The sequence below is a fragment of the Polistes dominula genome, unplaced genomic scaffold, assembly GCF_049000335.1.
Source record: "Polistes dominula isolate Pdom_NZ unplaced genomic scaffold, Pdom_raw_medaka contig_27, whole genome shotgun sequence".
NCBI classification, from domain to species: domain Eukaryota; kingdom Metazoa; phylum Arthropoda; class Insecta; order Hymenoptera; family Vespidae; genus Polistes; species Polistes dominula.
Window position 1 is genome coordinate 1,186,809 of NW_028300906.1, and position 19,522 is coordinate 1,206,330.

The window sequence follows — 19,522 nt, forward strand, 5'->3', positions numbered from 1 at the left end:
TAATTTTATTGAATAATTTATAGTACTTTGAATCATTATCCTGATTTTCTAAATTTTACACTATTCGTAATAGGTAGCAATTTGAATTAGTTAGGTGAAAGTAGGAGATAGACTTTTGTTCAGTTGACTGGAAGATTTCGTAAGATACTTTACCATGACTTTGAAAAAACGTGATCTCGCGAAACATCATTTTCTTTTTTCAAATCGGTTATTTCAATTTTTGACGAATCAACGTCCTGATATAGAAACGAGGAATCAGTTTGTAATATTTTTATCTATTATTACCTTCATTTGTCCTTCTATTATTGGAGAGGTAATTAGTATTTTTCTTCAAAGTGTACGTGATCAATACAATGTTTTAGTTAATTAATATTGATGTTACATTTTAAATCGATTTCAATTTAATGATAATTCATTGATGAAACTAATTTTGTTTTACTCTTATGCTTTGGTTTGACAGAATTTTCGTAATCTGTCATTACACAATTCTATATGCCTAAGAGAGTTTAGTTTGAATAATTTTATGTAAACTAATAAGAATGTTTTTTTTTCTAGCTGTATTTATTTTTCATAATCGAACTTAGCCTGAAGTCAACTGTTAAAATTATTCAACAATTAGTAGCAGTATTTATCATAATCTCTACCTATAGTGTTAGCTTCTTTCGTTTTGAGACAGTTCGTTGAATTTTATTTTTAAATTCGTCAATGGATCATAATTCTAACAAGTAAAATATATATTTTGATTTTTTCTAGGTGAAATTACTTCTATCACGTTTACAATTAGATTACGAGAAATTTTCAAATTTAAATGAATTATATATTTTGGGAGAGTATACTGTTCAGACTAAATTTTACGTGTATACTATTATGGGTAAGTATAAGTAATTGTAAGAATAAAGTTGTAATATGGAATTTTTCGCAGTATTAATTATTATTTATGTTTACAGTATTTTTTTACGTTTATTGCTTTTCACTAATATTTCCAAGCATTTTTAATGTGTTTTTGCTATTTATTGGCAAATTGGAGGATAATCAATTGACAATACCTCTTATTAAAGAAAAATCATTTCAATCTGGAGTTATATTTTATAGCATGCTCAGCTATCAAATATTTTTCATTATTATAGTAACTGTAATTGGAAGCTTTTGTTTCTCAGCTTTTTTCATTCTCATACAACACGCTTGCTGCCAATATACAATTATAAGGTACGTTTCTTGTGATAGAGGGTTTTTTTTTTTTATTTATTTATTTGTATACTGATTATGTACTCTAGAATATCGTTAAAATGTTCTTTTTGAATGGTAGATTAAAAATTCGTCAACCATTTGAAAACACACAAAACTACAATAAAAAGTGTTTACATTTTTGTACACAAAATGATGAATACAATTGGATAATCGATATTATCAATCGACATCAAAAATCTATAGAGTAAGTTGATCATGCTTTACGTAAATTTTTCTATAATCTTAATAATGATTATAAATTTGTTGATTTTGTTCTAATTAAGGTTTGTTGACATGCTTAGATATGTCTCAAATGAAGCATATTTTATTGGTCTATCTCTTGCAATGATTCTTACTGTTTTTAATTTTGTCTGTGTAAGTAATTTGCTCAAAATCATTATGTAATGCTTTTTATTATCATTTTTTTTGTTTTTAATTACTTAGAAATTTGTGTGCTAGTAATATCTATTCTTTTTATGAAAAGTTGACAATAAAGAACTGAACTAGATTATATTTTAACATGTTATAATAATCTGTTGTATGTTTTTATATGGAAATTTTGTTGATCGAAATACAATTGCTTGATGAAGTAAGTGTTTCTGTATAATATATACATATATATTATGCATAAAGTGCAAAAGTGTTAAAAAGTTACTTTTTCTAGAAGTATTTTTTTTTTATTATTTAATATTGAAATAATTTTGTTTAGAAAATAGTGTTTATTTTGTCTTTCTTGTAGCATTTTCATTTTTTCTAATGCAATTTTTTCGAAATTTTTCCTTTTCTTTTAGATCCTACAATATTCTGAATTATCAGAAAGTGCAATTGATACAATCGAATTCAGCATGTATGTTTTTGGCTCATTTTTTACAATATATATTAATTTCTACCTGGGACAAAAGCTATTAAATCATAGCAAAGCAGTATTTGTGGAATTGTACGAAAAAATTATAATAAAAAAGAAAATTTTATACTTTCAAGAATCACAATTGTTCTATTAAGAGAGTTTTAGTATTGATATAAATAATTATAAGTAAATCACTGCACATAACTTAAAAATTTTTAACACTTAGTTAAAATTTTTGTGTACAATGACAAATATACATTTGTTACAGATGTCAAATTCCGTTTTATACTCTATCTATAAATACACAAAAATTAATTTTATTTATGATAACGAGAAGTGGAAAACCATGCTTTCTCTCAATTGGAAATATGTTTGTTTCATCGCACGAAGTATTTTCTGGGGTAAGTATTTAATTGTTATTTAGTATTAAATTATTAATACTTATAAAAATAATTTTTTATTTTAGTTATTACGAAAAGCATTTTCTTTTGCTATGGTCTACTACAGTGCACAATAATTCAAAGCTTTAGTGATACAATCAGAAAAAACTATGTGAAATAATTTGCATCACGCATACTAAATAAATATTTAATAAATATGAAGTATTTTCTTTTTTTGAATAAATTTTTTTAGAATAAGTATTATTTAAACCAGCATTATTATATCTTTAATTCACTAAAAAACTTGTTCAGTTGTTTTTGTCCTTATTTCTATTATATCACTTATGGTTATTGTTTAGAAATATACCGCAGTATTCTTTTTTTTTTAAACATAAAATATTTCTTAATTTTAATGACAACTATATTACACTTATTGCAGTAAGAAATTGATTTCTTTTTTCAAAGCTAGTTTCCAGCACCGCTGCCGAAGTGCAACTGACCAACATTGCAATCCTTCAAACTCTCTGCGCATGTCCTTAGATATTGAAAGTAAAACATATATTTTCTCCCCTCCTTTAATTATGGGAATCACCATCTGTTTCAACACACGTAAACAGGTATATCTCAATATAAAACAATGTACATTGAAACATATGTAATAAAAGGAACTTTTTCAAAGTAATCTTATTGATTAAATTGTAGTTTTTTAATCATGACACTTATTTACGCAAATTTACACGATTTGTACTAGGTAACAATTTGAATAAGTTAGCTGCAAGCAGGACATAGACTTTTGTTCAGTTTGCTGTGAGATTTCGTGAGATATTTTATCATGATTTCAAAAGATCGTCATTTCGAGATACATCACTTTCTTTTTTCTAATCGTTTATACAAGATTTTAACGAATTATTATCCAAATCGAAATTCAAGGGATCAGTTGTTTTTATTTTTAGTTATTCTTACTTATATTTTACCTTCTATTGTCGTAATGGTAAATGCTATTTTTGTGAATCTGTTCAACATAATTCCAGTGTTTTAGTTTATTATTATTAAAATTAAAATTTATATCAATTTCTATTTAATATCAATTAATTGATAAAAGTAATTTCGATTTACACTTACGTTTTTTTTTTGACAAAATGGTAGCGAACTGTTGTTCAAATAAACCTTAACCCTTTGTACTCTGAATTATATTTCGATTTTATTTTCAACAGATTTCAATGACTTTAAATCTATATTAAGGATTTACTTTAATTAAAAATATGTAAATTTAAATATAATTTAAAGGAAAAAATAAAATGTTTATTTTATTTTCATTATTTTTATATTTTGTAATTTTCAAAGTTTCATTTTTTGATGTAAAAACAGATGCCAAATAACACCCTCCATAGAAGTGTAAAGGGTTAATGTATTCTATGGTTTTACTTTAGAAAATTTGTATTTAATAACAATTCTTCTAGGTGTATTTTTATTTCATATCCGAATTAACCCTGCATTCAACTGTTAAACTTATTCAAAAATTAGCAGCAGCCTTAATAATGATCTCTGCCTACAGTACTTTCTTCTTCCGCTTTGAGAAAGTTCGTCTAATTTTTTGTTAATTTGTGAGCAACCTTTATTCTTGCAAGTAAAATATATATGTTTATTTCTTTTTAGTTACAAATACTTATAGCACGTTTAAAACTAGAACACAATGAATTCACTAATATCGAAGAACTATACATTTTGAGAAAGTATAGTGTCCAAAATAAATTGTATGTGTATACTGTATTTGGTAGGCATAAGTAGTTGTAAGGAAATAATTGTAATATCAAACTTTTGCAATATAAGTAATCGTAAATGTTTACAGTTTTCTTTAACTTTTATTGCACATCACTAATATTTCCAAGCATTTTTGATGTGTTTTTGTTGTATATTGGCAAATTGGAAGATAATCAATTAAGACTACCTTTTATTGAAAAAAGAACCTTTGATTCTGGAGTTATATATTATAGCTTGCTAAGCTATCATATACTTGTTCTTATTATATTAGCTCCAATTGGATGTTTTAGCGTCTCAACTTTTTTAATTTTCATACAACACGCTTGCTGTCAATTTACAATCTTAAGGTATGTTTCTTGTAATAGAGTAATTTTTTATTTATTTGAGTACTAGTTATGTACTCAACAATTTCATAAGAATGTTCTCTTTTAATGGTAGATTAAAAATTTGCCAACCATTTGAGAGATATGAAAATTACAATGGAAAGTGTTTACATTTTTGTACAGAATCTGATGAATACAATTGGATAATTGATATTATTAATAGACATCGAAAATCTATAGAGTAAGTAAATAAATTTGTATAAATTTATTATAATAATTAAAATTTTTTATTTTGTTCTACTTAAGGTTTGTTAAAATGCTTAGATACACCTCAAGTGAAGGATATTTTGTTGTTATTTTTCTTGCAATGATTCTCGTTGCATTTAATTTTTTGTGCGTAAGTAATTTGCGCCAAATTATTATGCAATGACTTTTATTATCATTTTTTATTTTCTTTTATTTCTATTTCACTATAATGCAATTTTGTACAAGTTTTTATTGAAGTATTTAGACAATTTTGTTGTAGATATTTTGTTTTTTATTTTGATAAAATAGGAACAAAAAGCACTAAAGTATATTAATAAAATACTCTATTGCTAGATTTATTATTAGTTTAATTAGTAAATTTATATCACTTTTTTTTTTTAGATCATGAAATATTCTGAATTATCAGAAAATATAATAGACAAAATTGAATTAGGCGTGTATGTTATTGGGTCATTTTTTACAATATATGTTAATTTTTATCTTGGACAAAAGCTGCTAAATCATAGCAACGCAATATTTGTGGAATTGTAAGAAAAAACTATTTTATTTGCCAAGCAATTTTGCTATACTTTTTAAAATTTGTTAATTCTCTAAAGAATTTAATTACTGTTATGTCTAGTAATAATAAGAAATCAGAAACTAATTTTAAATTCTTTAATCCTGATTTCGTATGTGATTAATAGCTAATTCACTTTTGTTGCAGATGTAACGTTTCGTTTTATACTCTTTCTATAAATACACAAAAATTACTTTTATTTATGATAATGAGATGTGGAAAACCGTGCTCACTATCAATTGGAAATATGTTTGTATCATCACACGAAGTTTTTGCCGGGGTAAGTATTAAATTATAATTAGATATTAAATTATTTATTCTACTAATTAATTATTTCTTTTTTTTCAGTTAATGCAAAAAGCATTTTCTTTTGCGATGGTCTACTACAGTGCACAATAATTCAATGCTTTGGTGATATGGTAAAGAAAAGAAACAAAAATAAGTAGTGAAATAATGTATATTAAGCATAGTTAATTGTTATTTATTCAATTTAGAAATACTTACTTATTTAGAATATACATTCATTATAGAACTATTATTTAATTTGTCATTATTATTTGTTCGAATTATTAAAAGAAGTCTCTTCATTTATTTTCATCCCTACATTTTTTTTCTTTGTATTTTTATTATTATTATGGCTTAAAACTTTTGATTCTTACTCCACAGTTTAAAGAAAGATGATTTGCTAGTTCTGGATATGGCTTTTTTTTACAGACGGTAAGTTAATAGCATTGCCTTCGAACCTTCCTCCTTTATCTGGGCTTGAGACCAGCTAAATATTATCTAGATATCTAGATAATCACATACACTATGCGGAGTTATTTGTACATTTTAATATTTTAGGAAAATACTATTTAAACATTTTTTTTTAAACACAAAGTATTTGAATATTTGAATGACTAGAATATTAAACTATTTCCTATAGGAAATGGATTTTTACTTTGAAAGTTAGTGTACCGGACGGCTGTCGAAGTGCAACTGACCAACATTGCAATCTTTCAACTCTTCTGCGCATGTCCTTGGACATTGAAAATAAAAGGTATTTTTTCTCCCCTCGTTTAATTATGGGAATCACCATCTGTGTTAATACACGTGAACAGGTATATCTTGATAAAAAACAATGTACATTGACATTGTAGTTCTTTAACAATATCACTTATTTACGTATATTTACACGATTTGTAGTAGATAATAATTTGAATAAATTAGCTGCAAGCAGGAGATAGACTTTAGTTCAGTTTCCTGGGGGATTTCGTGGGATACTTTACTATGAATTTGAAAGATCATAACTTCGCGGAAAAACATTTTCTTTTTTCTAGTCCTATATTTCATTTTTTTATGAATCAACGTCCTAATCGAAACTCGAGGGATCAGTTGTTGTTATTAGCAGCTATTATTACCTACCTTTTACCTTATTTTATTGTAGAGGTAAAAGTTATTTTTGTGAATGTGTACGTGATTATTACATTTTATAGTGATTTAATAATGATGTTACATATTTCATTAATTTTATTGCATTTAGTGAATTGTAATTTATAGACTTATTACTTTTTTTCTTCATTGTGGTAAACTGTTGTTTTATAAACCATAACGTATTGTACAGTTATAATAATCTGATGCAAATCAATTAACATTTTTTCTAGCTGTATTCGTTTTTCATAACCAAATTTACCCTGCATTCAACTATTAAATTTATGCAAAAATTACTTGGAATTATTATTGTTATCTGTATTTACAGTACTTTCTACTTTTGCTTTGAAACAGTTCGTTGAAATTTATTTTTCAATTAGTGAAAAACCTTTATTCTTATAAGAGAAATATATATTTTAAATTCTTTTAGTGGCAAATACTTACACGACGTTTAAAATTAGAATGCGAACAAATCACTAATCTCGAAGAACTATACATTTTAAGAAAGTATACAGTTCAAAGTAAATTATTTGTGAATACTATAATGGGTAGGTATAAGTAGTTTTAAGCAAATAATTGTAATATCAAACTTTTGCAAATAAAATTATTGTAAATGTTTACAGTTTTCTTTTACTTTTATTGCTTTTCAATAATATTTCCAAGCATTTTTAATTTGTTTTTACTATTTATTGGCAAACTGGAGGATAACCAATTAACGCTTCCACTTAGTGAGGAAAGATCCTTTAAATATGGATTTGTATTTTATAGCATGCTCAGTTATCAAATATTTCTAATTATTTTTATAACTACAATTGGAAGTTTTACTGTTTTAGCTTTTTTTATTCTCATACATCACGCTTGCTGTCAGTATACAATTATAATGTAAGTTTTATGTTATTACGTAATTCTTTATTTACTTGATAAATGATTACGTATTGAATTATTTTGTTAAATTATTTTCTCCAAATTGCAGATTAAAAATTCGTCAACCATTTGAGAGAAATAAAAATTACAATAGAAAGTGTTTATACTTTGTTACACAAACTGATGAATACAATTGGATAATAGATATTATCAATCGACATCAAAAATCTATTGAGTAAGTCGATTATGTTTTTACTCAAATTTGAATTAATTTTAATAATAACTATACAATTTTTTAATTTGTTTTACTTAAGGTTTATTGAAATGCTTAGATACGTCTCAAATGAAGCATATTTTGTTGTTGTTTTTCTTGCAATGATTCTCGTTGTTTTTAATTTTTTGTGCGTAAGTAGTTTGCGCAGAATTAATAAATAGATAATGTTTTTTATTATTATATGTATATCTTTTTTTATTTTTATTTGACAAGAATGCATATATATATATTCTAACAATTTTGTACTTTCTACGTAATATATATAATTCATATATATTACGTAGAAAGTGCAAGAATATTAGAAAGTTCTTTTTTCAAGAAGTAATTTATATCATTTCATATTGAAATAATTTTGATAAGGAAACATAATTTTCTAAACTATATTTATTTTTGCATTTTGTAAATGTAATTTTTTAATTTTATCGCATTCCTTTAGATCTTCCAATATTCTAAATTAGCGGAAACTGCAATGGACAGAATTGAACTCCGTATGAATGTTATTTGCTCATTTATTACAATATATATTAAATTCTACCTCGGACAACAGCTGTTAAATCATAGTAATGCGGTATTTGTAGAATTGTAAGAAAAGAGTTATTTTAATTAACAAGCAATTTTGCTATACTTTTTAAAATTTGTTAATTCTATAATGAATTTAATTACTGTTACATCTAGCAATAATAAAAACTCTGAAAGTAGTTTTAAATTCTTTAATCCTGACTTCATATGTGTTTAATAGCTAATACACTTTTGTTACAGATGTAACGTTCCTTTTTATACTCTTTCTATAAATACACAAAAATTACTTTTATTTATGATAACTAGAAGTGGAAAACCGAGTTTTCTATCAATTGGAAATATGTTCGTCTCATCGCACGAAGTTTTTGCCAGGGTAAGTGTTAAATTATAATTAGATATTAAATTGTGTATTCTACTAATTAATTATTTTTTTTTTTTTAGTTAATACAAAGAGCATTTTCCTTTGCAATGGTCTACTACAATTCACAATAATTTGAAGCTTCTGTGATACAATTAGAAAAAATAGTATAATAATTTGTACCAAGCATAATAAATTATTATTTATTTATTTTTATTTCATAAACTCGATAGTAGTTTATTATTATCTCATTAATTAACTAAAAAACTTGCTCACATAAATTTATCCTAATTTGTATTTTTATCACTTATATTAATCTTTTAGGAATACACTGACGTATCATTTTTTGAAACACAAATTATTTCTTGATTTTAAAGACAAATATATTTTACTTACTGCAACAAGAAATAGTATTCTTATTTCTAAACAAGTGTACTGCACCACTGTCTAAATTCAACTGACCAAGATTGCAATCCAACAACCCTTCTGCGCATGTCTTTGGACATTGACAGTAAAAGGTATCTTTTCCCCTTCGTTTAATTATGGGAATCACCATCTGTTTAATTACATGTACATACGTATGTCTGAATAAAACATATTATACATTGAAAAGATGTAAAGTAAGTGGATATTTTTACTAGTAACTTTATCGATTATGTCATAGTTCTTAAATCATGACACTTATTTACACAAATTGACACTATTGGTAGTAGGAAGCAATTTGAATAAGTTAGCTACAAGTAGAAGATAGACTTTTGTTCAGTTTGCTGTGGGATCTCGTGAGATACTTTACCATGACATCAAAAAATGTAGATCTTGCTAAACATCATTTTCTTTTTTCAAGTTTTTTATTTCAATTTTTAACGAATCAACGTCCTAATCGAAATTCGAAGGATCAATTATTGTTATTTTCAGCTATAATAGTTTATTTATTACCAGTAGTTGTTATATTGGTAAGTGTGATTCTATTTGTGGTTACTTGAATTATTGTATTTTTTAAGTTAAACAATGTTGATTCATAGAAATTTATGATAATAATATAATATAGTTAATTATAATAATAAATGAATATAATTAATTTTATATAATGAATTAGATTATGAAACAACAATTTACCACTATTCTAAAAAAAAAAAAAAAAAACATTATAGGAAATATCAATATTTCTATATTATATGGAATATAATATTGAGATTACCTATTATGTGTTTTGTATTTTTCTAATTTATATTTATATATTATTACGATATTTATTATTAATTAATAAATTGTTGTTTCATAATCTCTAATGTATTATGTAATTATAATAATCTAATGTAAAACTAATTAACATTTTTTCTAGTTGTATCTACTTTTCACAACCGAATTTATCCTGCATTCCAATATCAAGTTAATTCAAAAAATAGTAGCTATTCTTATTATCATCTCTGTCTACAGTCTTTTTTTCTTTCGCTTTGATACAGTTCGTCAAATTTTTTGTTTTTTTTTGAATTTAAAAATCAATCTTTATTCTTACAAATATATATATTTGTATTTTTTTTTTTTTTTTTTTTTTTTAGTATGCATTTCTCACGACACGTTTCAAATTAGATCACGAGGAAATTACCGATCACGAAGAATTAATAATTTTACAAAAGTATACTGTTCAAAGTAAATTATATGTATATATTTTAATGGGTTGGTATAACTATTTAAAATGTTATAATATATTAAATTTGTTCAATATAATTTATCCTAAAAACGTTTACAGTATTCTTTTATGTCTATTGCTTTTCAATAATATTTCCAAGCATTTTAAATGTGTTTTTGTTATTAATTGGCAAATTGGAAGATAATCAATTAACTCTACCACTAACTGAAAATAAATTTCATATATCTGGAGTTCTATATTATAGCATTCTCAGTTATCAAATAATATTTATTATTATTGTAACAGTCATTGGTAGTATTACTTTCTCATCTTTTTTGATTTTCATACAACACGCTTGCTGTCAGTATACAATTATAAAGTACGTTTCTTGTGATAGAGTAATTTTTTTATTTAATTGTGCACTGATTATGTACTCTAGAATATCGTTAAAATGTTCATTTTGAATGGTAGATTGAAAATTCGTCAACCATTTGAAAAAACACAAAACTACAATAGAAAGTGTTTATATTTTGTTACACAAACTGAAGAATACAATTGGTTAATCGATATTATCAATCGACATAGAAAATGTATTGAGTAAGTCGATTATGTTTCTCATAAATTTGTATAAATTTAATAATGATTATAAATTTGTTGATTTTGTTCTAATTAAGGTTTGTTGACATGCTTAGATACGTCTCAAATGAAGCATATTTTATTGTTGTTTTTCTTGCAATGATTCTATCTGTTTTTAATTTTTTGTGCGTAAGTAATTTGCGCAAAAATAATAAGTAATGCTTTTTATTATTATATTTGTATTTTTTATTTTTTTTTTATTTCAATTTAACAAAAATGCATTTTATACAATTTTTTTCTTGTTGAAGTACTTAGACATGTTTTTATAGTTCTAGTAGTAGTAGTAGTAGTAGTAATAGTATTATAGTTAGTGTATTTTATTGTAGTTTATATAAATATATATTAATATATAGTTTATTGAAATATATATATTTATTATTTAATTATTCTAACACGTTATAGTTTGTTATTTGTTATATTAAAAAATGATTTTGCACGGGATACAATTGCTTGATAAAGTTATTAGTTTTATATAATAATAATATTTTTGTATTTAATTCGTTTTAAATATATATTATATATATATTATGTATAAAGTACAAAAGTGTTTGAAAATTCTCTTCATTTTATCCTACATGTTTTATTTTCATCTTTTCTAATGCAATTTTTTGAAATTTTTCCTTTTTATTTTAGATAATGGAATATTCTGAATTATCGAAAAATATAATAGACAGAATTGAATTCAGCATGTATGTTATTGGCTCATTTTTTACAATATATATTAATTTCTACCTTGGACAAAAGCTGTTAAATTATAGCAATGCGGTATTTGCTGAATTGTACGAAAAAAATTCTTTTATTTAACTATCAATTACAATCTTTAACATTAATTTATAAATGTTATAGAAAAATTTTTTCTATTATTAAGAAATTATTCAAAAATTATTTGAAATCATTCAATGATTTAAAATTGAATTGAATCAATCAATGATTCATTGAATGATTCAATTGATTCAATGATCAAATTGACTCAAATTTGAATCAATTCAATTCAATTCAATCTTTAGTTTCTATTTTGTTTTAATAATAAAATACATTTTTTTTACAGATGTAACATTCCATTTTACACTATTTCTAAAAATACACAAAAATTACTTTTATTTATGTTAATGAGAAGTGGAAAACCTTCCTTTCTATCAATCGGAAATATGTTTATCTCATCTCACGAAGTATTTGCTAGTGTAAGTATTACAATATTATTGAATATTATATTAATTATTTTATTCATGGTTTTTTTTTTTTTTTTTTTTTTTTTATTTAGTTAATGCGTAAAGCATTCTCTTTTGCGATGGTTTACTACAACGTTGAATAAAATTTCTAGTCTATTGATTAAAATAAATCAAATAAAATTCCATAGAATATTTAATTTAGAAATACTTTGTTGTAGAAATTACGTAAAATGTTAAACAATTTTATAAATTACTTACTTGTATTCAAAATAATTGTAGTAAAATATTTTGATCTCCATTAAAGTTCCGTCTTCTACATTTGTTAAACAAATTTCTAAACTTAATCTATTTTATGTTAATATTTTTTTTTTAAATGTAACTCTACTTTAATTGTTTTATTTATTTAACGTTTATTACATATCTTCACAGAACTCTTATTAACAACTGTAATTCTATTTTAATTGTTTCATTTATTTAATTTTTATTACATATCTTTACAGAACTCTTAAAACACTCGATAGAAATATGTTTCGTTATGATGAAATATTTGTATGTATTGTTTTTCTTTTTTTTTTTTTTTTAACACTAAATATCATAACAAATTGTTTACGTATTTATAAGCAAGTGTTTTGTGTACCGATGTCAGATAAAGACTGACAAATGTTTTGAAGAACACATTTTTCTGCGCATGTCCCATAACATCCTATGTATTTCTAATGTAAATTGTTCCCCTTCATTTAATTATGGGAAAACAATCAGCTGTTCGATCGACAACTATAGTTAAACTATTGAAATATACACAAGGGGTTTGTATAACATTTTAACGTTATTATTCAATCGATTAAATTATTACCTTACCATTTTTTCTTTCACGTTATTACTTTATCTTAAATTTTTTATCATCACACTAATTTATGTCAATTATAGTATTACAATGAAGTAGTAGTGGTGGGGATTTGTTTATCTCGTTCAGTTCGATGTTAAACGTGCTAGATATCACACATTATGGTTACGAATAATCCACATTTTGACCAACAACATTTCCTTTTTTCGAATAAATTTGTTTTATTAATTTTGGGTTTACGTTCAGATCATAGTTCTAATAATCAGTTATTATTATTAAGTATTGTAGCAGTTCCAACATTTCCTGTTATTGCTCATCAGGTATGTTCGTTTATTTCCAAATGTATTTTGTGAAAAATAAATATAAAAAAAAAAAAACATACTATAATAAATATGATAAATAAAAAAATATTTAATATCATTATTAATTAATTTTTTTTTTTACATCTATTATTATGGATATAAAAATAATAATATTATAGATCTAATATAAATAGATATATCTTAAAATAATTATCGTTAAAATAATTATTTAAATGTAAAATAATTATTTTAATATCTATTATATCTTATTTATTATTTTTATATTCTTTATTGTCGCTATTAAATATTTTTTTTTATATTTATTATTACAGATATAAAATAATTATTGTTGAAATAATTATTTAAATGTAAAATAATTATTTTTATATCTATTATATCTTATTTATTATTTTATATATATATTTTAATATCACTATTAAAATTTCTGTATTTATTATAATATATTAATTATTATATATTTAAGGTAATTGTTTTTTTTTTTTTTTTAAATAAATGTGACGTATGAATAGAAATGTTATGTAGCTGAATATATTACAAGAAATATGTTTATTATCAATTGTATTGAAAAAAAAAAGAAAAAAAAATACATAGATTATATATTACATGGAATTCGTTAAATATATGTACTTGACTCCAGTTTTATCAACTTTTAACGTCCGACCACGAACTTCAACTGACTATTAAAATACTTCAGAAAATAGTCACGATACTTTTTCTCATTAGTGGTTACAGCAACACTTACTTCAATTTTTTAACAGTTTGTATTATTTTCTTTATTTATTTTTTTTTTTTCAATTAATATTATTTTTATAAAATAATTATTATCTGGAGAATAGAAATTGTTTCTTCTTTTTTTTTTTTGCAGATGAGAATACTTTTTGATCGTTTTAAATATGATTGCAAACAATTGTCCAAGAACGAAGAATTATTGAAGATAATGAAACAATATTGGAGAGAAAATAAATTGTATTTTTATTGTATTATGAGTAAGAATTATATTAATGATTTTTATAGGAATGATTATATATATATAAAAAAAGAAACAAAAAAAAATTCATTCAATCGATATTCTTGTTTTCCTTTTTTTTTTTTTTTTTTTTTATTGTTACAGTACTTTCCAGTCTTTATTTCTTATCAGTTATATCACCGAGTATTTTAAATATTATTTTATATTTATTCGGTATGCAAAATGTTAATAAATTAACATTAATTTTACCGGTAAATAATATTGCAAATGGAGGAACTTACTTTTATATTTTACTCGTTTATCAAATAATCGGCGGATTTGTATTATTAATAACAGGTGGTTTATATTATTTAACATATTTGATTTTTGTACAACACATTTGTTATCAATTCAAAGTTATAATGTAAGTGTTTTAATCTAAAAAACAAAAAAAAACAATAAAAAATAACAATAAAAATAAAACAAACCAAAACAAAAAGATAATTATTCGTCATTAACCAAAAATTCTGAATTTTTAATTGAAAGTATTTCTGTTGTTTTTTTTTCTTTTTTTTTTTTTGCAGATTCAAGATTCAACAATTACCAAAAAGAAAAAAACACAAATATATAACACTAGTTAGGAATGGAAAAATACCTTGGGAGGAATATGATTGGATCGTTGACATAATTAAATGTTACAATAGAGTATTAAAGTTGGTATTTAAATTATTTCTTTTTATTTTTCTTACCTTTTCTAATTTTATATTATATTTTTACATATTATTATATTGTATCAATAATATAATATAATATAATATAAATTTTATATTATATATTTTTACATATTATTATAGTATATATTTTTATATATTTCTATAATTTATATATTTATTATATATTTTGCTTATATTTTTAAGGAACGTTGATATAATTAATAACTTTTCCAAGACTAATTATTTAATTGGAACACTTTTTGGAATGATCTTCATTATCTTTGATTTTCTTTACGTAAGTATTACATTTTTAAGACATATTAAAAATCATTTTTTATTTTTTTTGTGTGGATATTTTTAAACAATTTTATTTCAATCATTTTGATGCTTTTTTCTTAGATTATCGAATAATTAAATCGTAGATTTGCAAAAAAAGAAAAAAATGATAAATATTTTCTCTACAAATAGTATAATATCTTATTTGGATTTTTTTCTTGTTTTCTTTTTTGTCATACAATTAAAAATAACACGAATATATGAAATATATGAAATTTGTTATAAATATTATAAATTTATTCAGGTAATCTCTTCAATGTAATATTTGAATTTTTTTTTCTTTAGATGTTTCGAATTTCGGAAATATTGCAAAGTCCGAAAGATGCGATGGAATGCAGTCTTATTTTTTGTGCATCAATATTATTTCTATACCTTAATTTTTCCATTGGACAAAAATTGTTGAATCATAGTTACGCAACGTACGAAGAATTGTAAGACATTTTTAATTTTATAGAAAAAAAACCAAAAAAAAAAAAAAAAATACTCAAACTAAAAAACAACCTTTTGTTTCGAACTTTAACTCATTTTTATTTACCAAGAATGTTTTTGTTTTTCTTTATTCATATTCTTTTTTTCAATCAACAACTCACGTACGATATATCTAAATAATATATATATATATATATATTTTTTAAATTAAACTATTTTGTTTTAGTTGTCAAATTCCATTTTACATGTTATCGATTAAAACGCAAAAATTATTATTACTTACTATAACAAGAAGCATGAAACCAAGTAGTCTTTCCATCGGTGGAATTTTCGTGTCGTCTAACGAAATTTTTGCATCTGTAAGTGAAAAAAAAAAATAAAAAAAGGAAAGAATAATATTAAATAAAAATAAAAAACTTCATTGAATTTTTAACACATCACTATTCTTAATATATATTTATATATATATATATTATTTTAGATCACACGAAAAGGATTTTCTTTCGCAACAATGTATTACAGTGGTCGTTAATAAACTTCAAGTGGACAAAGAAAAAATTTTAATAATTATATACAATAACAATTTTTCTTTTTATTAAAAAAAAAAAAAATAAATAAATAAATTCAACTCTTTGTATTATATTTCGAAATAATCAAGAATTTATTTTTCTATTTGTTTCGTGTTTGATTGTACTACAAACAAAAAGAGAAGTCATTGAAATATTTTCATTCGGATAATAATCAATTAAAAATTATTCAAATAATCACTTATTTTTGTACGATAAACAAAACAAAAATACACTTTTAGTATATTTGTAGAATTAATTATAAAATAATATATATATATATACATAGAACAACTACGAACTAATTGTATTATAAAAATAGTCAAGGATACTTAGTAAACACTATAAAAATATCAATAATATGTTTGTTTATTTTTAAAACATGTGTTCTGCACAAGTGTCAGAGAACAACTGATCTAAGTTGCAATAAAACAAAAAAAAAAACCTCATTCTGCGCATGTCAATAAATATTGAAAATAAAAGGTAAATGTTATTACACCCCTTACTTTGATTACTGGGAACAAACACCTGTCAATGTACACATGCAAATATCTCTCAACCCTATTAGAAAAAATATTGTTAACAATTGTAAATTGAAGATAGAGGGTTGAAAAATATTAACAGTATATTGATTAAATCATTATAGTTATTATTTTATGTGACTTTTTTACCTAACACTTTTATCCTCTATTATTTATACCAATTAGAATATGTAATAAAGTATAAATACGTAGAACATTGTTTAGTTTGATGATGAAAGCATCAGATGCTAGACCATGTCTACTACCATTGGTCAAAATTTTTTTCAAAAACATTTTCTATTTTCTAATCGTTTCATTCTTTTAGTAATGGGCTTATTACCACATCAAAATTCCAAAAATCAGTTTTTCGTTATTAGTTTAATCATTATTTATGGAATACCTGGTTTATTTCATCAGGTTAATTTAACTCATCATTTAACTCATCTACAATCATTATTTTCATGATATTATTTTAATCATTATTATGTGTAACGTTAAATAATGTATTTTTATTATCTTCCAACGAATTTAAGTGTAAATAGAAATATTTTTGTATTTAAACATAAAAAATAATAAATCATTCAAATGTGATTTTAGTTTTATCAGCTTGCAACATACGACTATTCCGTGGAAACGACTGTAAAAATACTTCAAAAGGTATTAACGGGAACTTTTATGATCTGCGGTTACACTAACACCTATTTTAGTTTTTCTACAGTAAGTTTATTATATCTTTTAGCTATTTATTTTTAATTGTTATCAATTTTATAAATGATTAATCTATCTAACAAATAAGACTTTAGAAATACCAATTTTATTATTTAATTTAATAAAATTGCTTTTGGTAATTATTTTACATTTTTTCTTTTTGTTTTTTTTAATGTTAATGTTAATTTTTTTTAATTGTTTTAATGTTTTAATGTTATCTATTTCAACCTTGTTTCATATATATATATATATAATAAAAGTTTTGAACATAGTTTAAGTGAAGACAATTCGACGATCAATTCACTCTTCTATTATTTATTAATTATTATTGAAAATCGTGAGAATATATACATAAATATACATGATTTTTAGTCATGGATAGTTCTTCAATAAAATTATGGACAATATTCTAATATTTTATTAATTTTACGACGATCGTTTAAATGTTTAACATTGAATAATTTCCATTTTTTACAATTTACTTTTCATGTAAGATACCAAATATTATTTTTTAAAAAATGCATAACTAATTATAAGATTAAAATCAAATTTGTATAATTATTAAATAAATAATTAGAAGAAAAAAAACAAAGTACAAATAATATTATAATAATATTATATAATAAATTATTCTCTACTTTTTTTATTTTTTATTTTTATCTTACAGATGAGATTACTTTTCAATACATTTAAAACAGACTGCGAACATTTGTCCAACGACGAGGAATTAAATATTATGGAAAAATACACGAGACAAATTAAATTATATTGTTACGGTATTATATGTAAGTACGAATATGTTTATATATATATATTAATTAATAATTAATTATTATAAAAATTCGATATTCCATAGTTAAATTCAATTTTTTTTCCTTTTTTTTATTTTAATTTTTTATTGTTACAGTTGTCTTCAGTCTTTATTTTATATCGATTGTATCACCGAGTATTTTAAATATTATTCTTTATCTTTTTGGTATACTGGATGGCAATAAATTAACACTGGTCGCACCTGTAAATAATGTTCCAAGACCTGGAACATTTTTTTTCATTTTGTTTATTTACCAAACAATAGGCTGTTCAGTTGCAATGATAATAGGGACTGTTTATTACGTAACATATTTGGTATTCGTACAACACGCATGTTATCAATTCAGTATTATAATGTAGGTGTTTAGTTAAAAAGGTATATTTGTTGTATTTGTTAACACACAGTGGTTTTTATAAGATTATATTTATTCAATTGGTATAAGAATTTAATACAACCTTGTTAAAATACACATTTGTTTTTGAAACTTTCACACTATTTGTAAATATGAAAATCATAAAGTTTCAAAATTTGTCAACCTTTTATTATTATTATTTTTTTTTTTTCATTCAAAACTTTGTAGTTATAAGAAACTTATGATTTAAAAGAAAATTTAATAACCACTGTGTGTTCAAATAATTTTTATTTAATTATTATTATAGATATGTTTTGTAATCATGTTGTTTATAGATTGAAGGTACAAAAATTATCGATAAAAAAAGAAGAATATACGGAGACAATTTTAAATGAGACTATAACGTGGAAAGAACATGATTGGATTATTGATATTATAAAAAATTACAAACAAGTCACGGAGTTAGTGAGAAATAATTATTTTTGTTTGTTTTTTTTTTTTCTTTGATCGCATCCATGCACACTTTTTTATTTTTTTTTTTTATCTAAATAACATTTATCTATCTTTTTTTTATTTTAAGGTACATTGATTTATTAAATAAATATTCCAATATCGTTTATCTAATTGATGTTGTTTTTGCAATGATCTTCGTTATTTTTGATTTCTTTTACGTAAGTAATTACTTATTATTATACACTTACATACACACACACACACACAATATTTCTTATTTTTCATTTATCATTTTTTCT

At 22.9% G+C, this 19,522-nt stretch overlaps 4 protein-coding genes and 1 long non-coding RNA gene across 34 annotated transcripts in view; 3 read left to right on the forward strand and 2 right to left on the reverse strand.

Annotated features, from left to right (window-relative positions):
* LOC107073265 (uncharacterized) overlaps positions 1-19,522 on the reverse strand; it is a 183,405-nt gene that overhangs the window by 88,421 nt on the left and 75,462 nt on the right. For 12 of the 27 annotated variants that reach the window (XR_016178948.1, XR_016178951.1, XR_016178952.1 and 9 more), the window contains one exon: positions 16,096-16,169. The exons of 3 other annotated variants lie outside the window; for them this stretch is intronic. Coding sequence is in view for 12 of the 24 variants with exons in the window: in XM_089179589.1 (XP_089035715.1) it covers positions 16,096-16,169 (74 nt within the window). In the remaining 12 variants the exon portion in view is untranslated. Of the gene's footprint in view, positions 1-285; positions 2,025-2,234; positions 3,050-5,865; positions 6,440-8,254; positions 9,343-15,706; positions 15,985-16,095; positions 16,170-19,522 lie in introns of those variants that run through there. 12 more of the 27 variants (XR_016178955.1, XM_089179590.1, XM_089179584.1 and 9 more) reach the window with 8 other exon arrangements.
* On the forward strand, positions 868-2,487 carry LOC149033388 (uncharacterized). Its single transcript, XM_089179736.1, has 6 exons — positions 868-871; positions 948-1,206; positions 1,307-1,432; positions 1,512-1,602; positions 2,019-2,164; positions 2,343-2,487. The coding sequence occupies exons 1-6, from the start codon at positions 868-870 to the stop codon at positions 2,485-2,487; spliced, it is 771 nt and encodes a 256-aa protein (XP_089035862.1).
* Positions 9,350-12,804, forward strand: LOC107073262 (uncharacterized). 2 transcript variants are annotated; one of them, XM_015333825.2, is made up of 5 exons: positions 10,005-11,013; positions 11,091-11,181; positions 11,686-11,831; positions 12,101-12,233; positions 12,314-12,804. In XM_015333825.2, the coding sequence occupies exons 1-5, from the start codon at positions 10,868-10,870 to the stop codon at positions 12,362-12,364; spliced, it is 567 nt and encodes a 188-aa protein (XP_015189311.1). In that variant the 5' UTR covers positions 10,005-10,867; the 3' UTR covers positions 12,365-12,804. The 2 variants fall into 2 exon arrangements, 1 of the variants encoding a protein (XP_015189311.1); XR_016178946.1 differs by lacking the exons at positions 10,005-11,013; positions 11,091-11,181; positions 12,101-12,233; positions 12,314-12,804 and adding an exon at positions 9,350-9,739 and having other exon boundaries at positions 11,686-11,982.
* Positions 12,778-13,540, reverse strand: LOC149033389 (uncharacterized). Its single transcript, XR_016178967.1, has 2 exons — positions 13,080-13,540; positions 12,778-13,006 (listed from the first exon to the last, which is right to left on the reverse strand). It is a non-coding gene; the product is annotated as an uncharacterized LOC149033389 (long non-coding RNA).
* Positions 15,674-19,303, forward strand: LOC107073263 (uncharacterized). 3 transcript variants are annotated; one of them, XM_089179580.1, is made up of 4 exons: positions 15,674-15,814; positions 17,497-17,616; positions 18,275-18,392; positions 18,515-19,303. In XM_089179580.1, exons 2-4 carry the CDS (start codon positions 17,575-17,577, stop codon positions 18,775-18,777), a joined length of 423 nt encoding a protein of 140 aa, XP_089035706.1. In that variant the 5' UTR covers positions 15,674-15,814; positions 17,497-17,574; the 3' UTR covers positions 18,778-19,303. The 3 variants fall into 3 exon arrangements, with proteins under 3 accessions (XP_089035706.1, XP_089035705.1, XP_089035704.1); XM_089179579.1 differs by having other exon boundaries at positions 15,686-15,814; positions 16,294-17,616; XM_089179578.1 differs by lacking the exon at positions 15,674-15,814 and adding an exon at positions 16,039-16,171 and having other exon boundaries at positions 16,294-17,616.

Bases quoted from the DNA above. Each gene is read 5' to 3' on its own strand.
- LOC149033388 (XM_089179736.1), top strand. The intron at 1,207-1,306 runs GTACGTTTCTTG...TTTGAATGGTAG, and splicing joins TGCCAATATACAATTATAAG to ATTAAAAATTCGTCAACCAT. The intron at 2,165-2,342 runs GTACGAAAAAAT...CATTTGTTACAG, and splicing joins AAAGCAGTATTTGTGGAATT to ATGTCAAATTCCGTTTTATA.
- LOC107073262 (XM_015333825.2), top strand. From the start codon at position 10,868: ATGTTCATTTTGAATGGTAGATTGAAAATTCGTCAACCATTTGAAAAA. The intron at 11,832-12,100 runs GTACGAAAAAAA...TTTTTTTTACAG, and splicing joins AATGCGGTATTTGCTGAATT to ATGTAACATTCCATTTTACA. The intron at 12,234-12,313 runs GTAAGTATTACA...TTTTTTATTTAG, and splicing joins CTCACGAAGTATTTGCTAGT to TTAATGCGTAAAGCATTCTC.
- LOC107073263 (XM_089179580.1), top strand. From the start codon at position 17,575: ATGATCTGCGGTTACACTAACACCTATTTTAGTTTTTCTACA. The intron at 17,617-18,274 runs GTAAGTTTATTA...TTTATCTTACAG, and splicing joins CCTATTTTAGTTTTTCTACA to ATGAGATTACTTTTCAATAC. The intron at 18,393-18,514 runs GTAAGTACGAAT...TTATTGTTACAG, and splicing joins ATATTGTTACGGTATTATAT to TTGTCTTCAGTCTTTATTTT.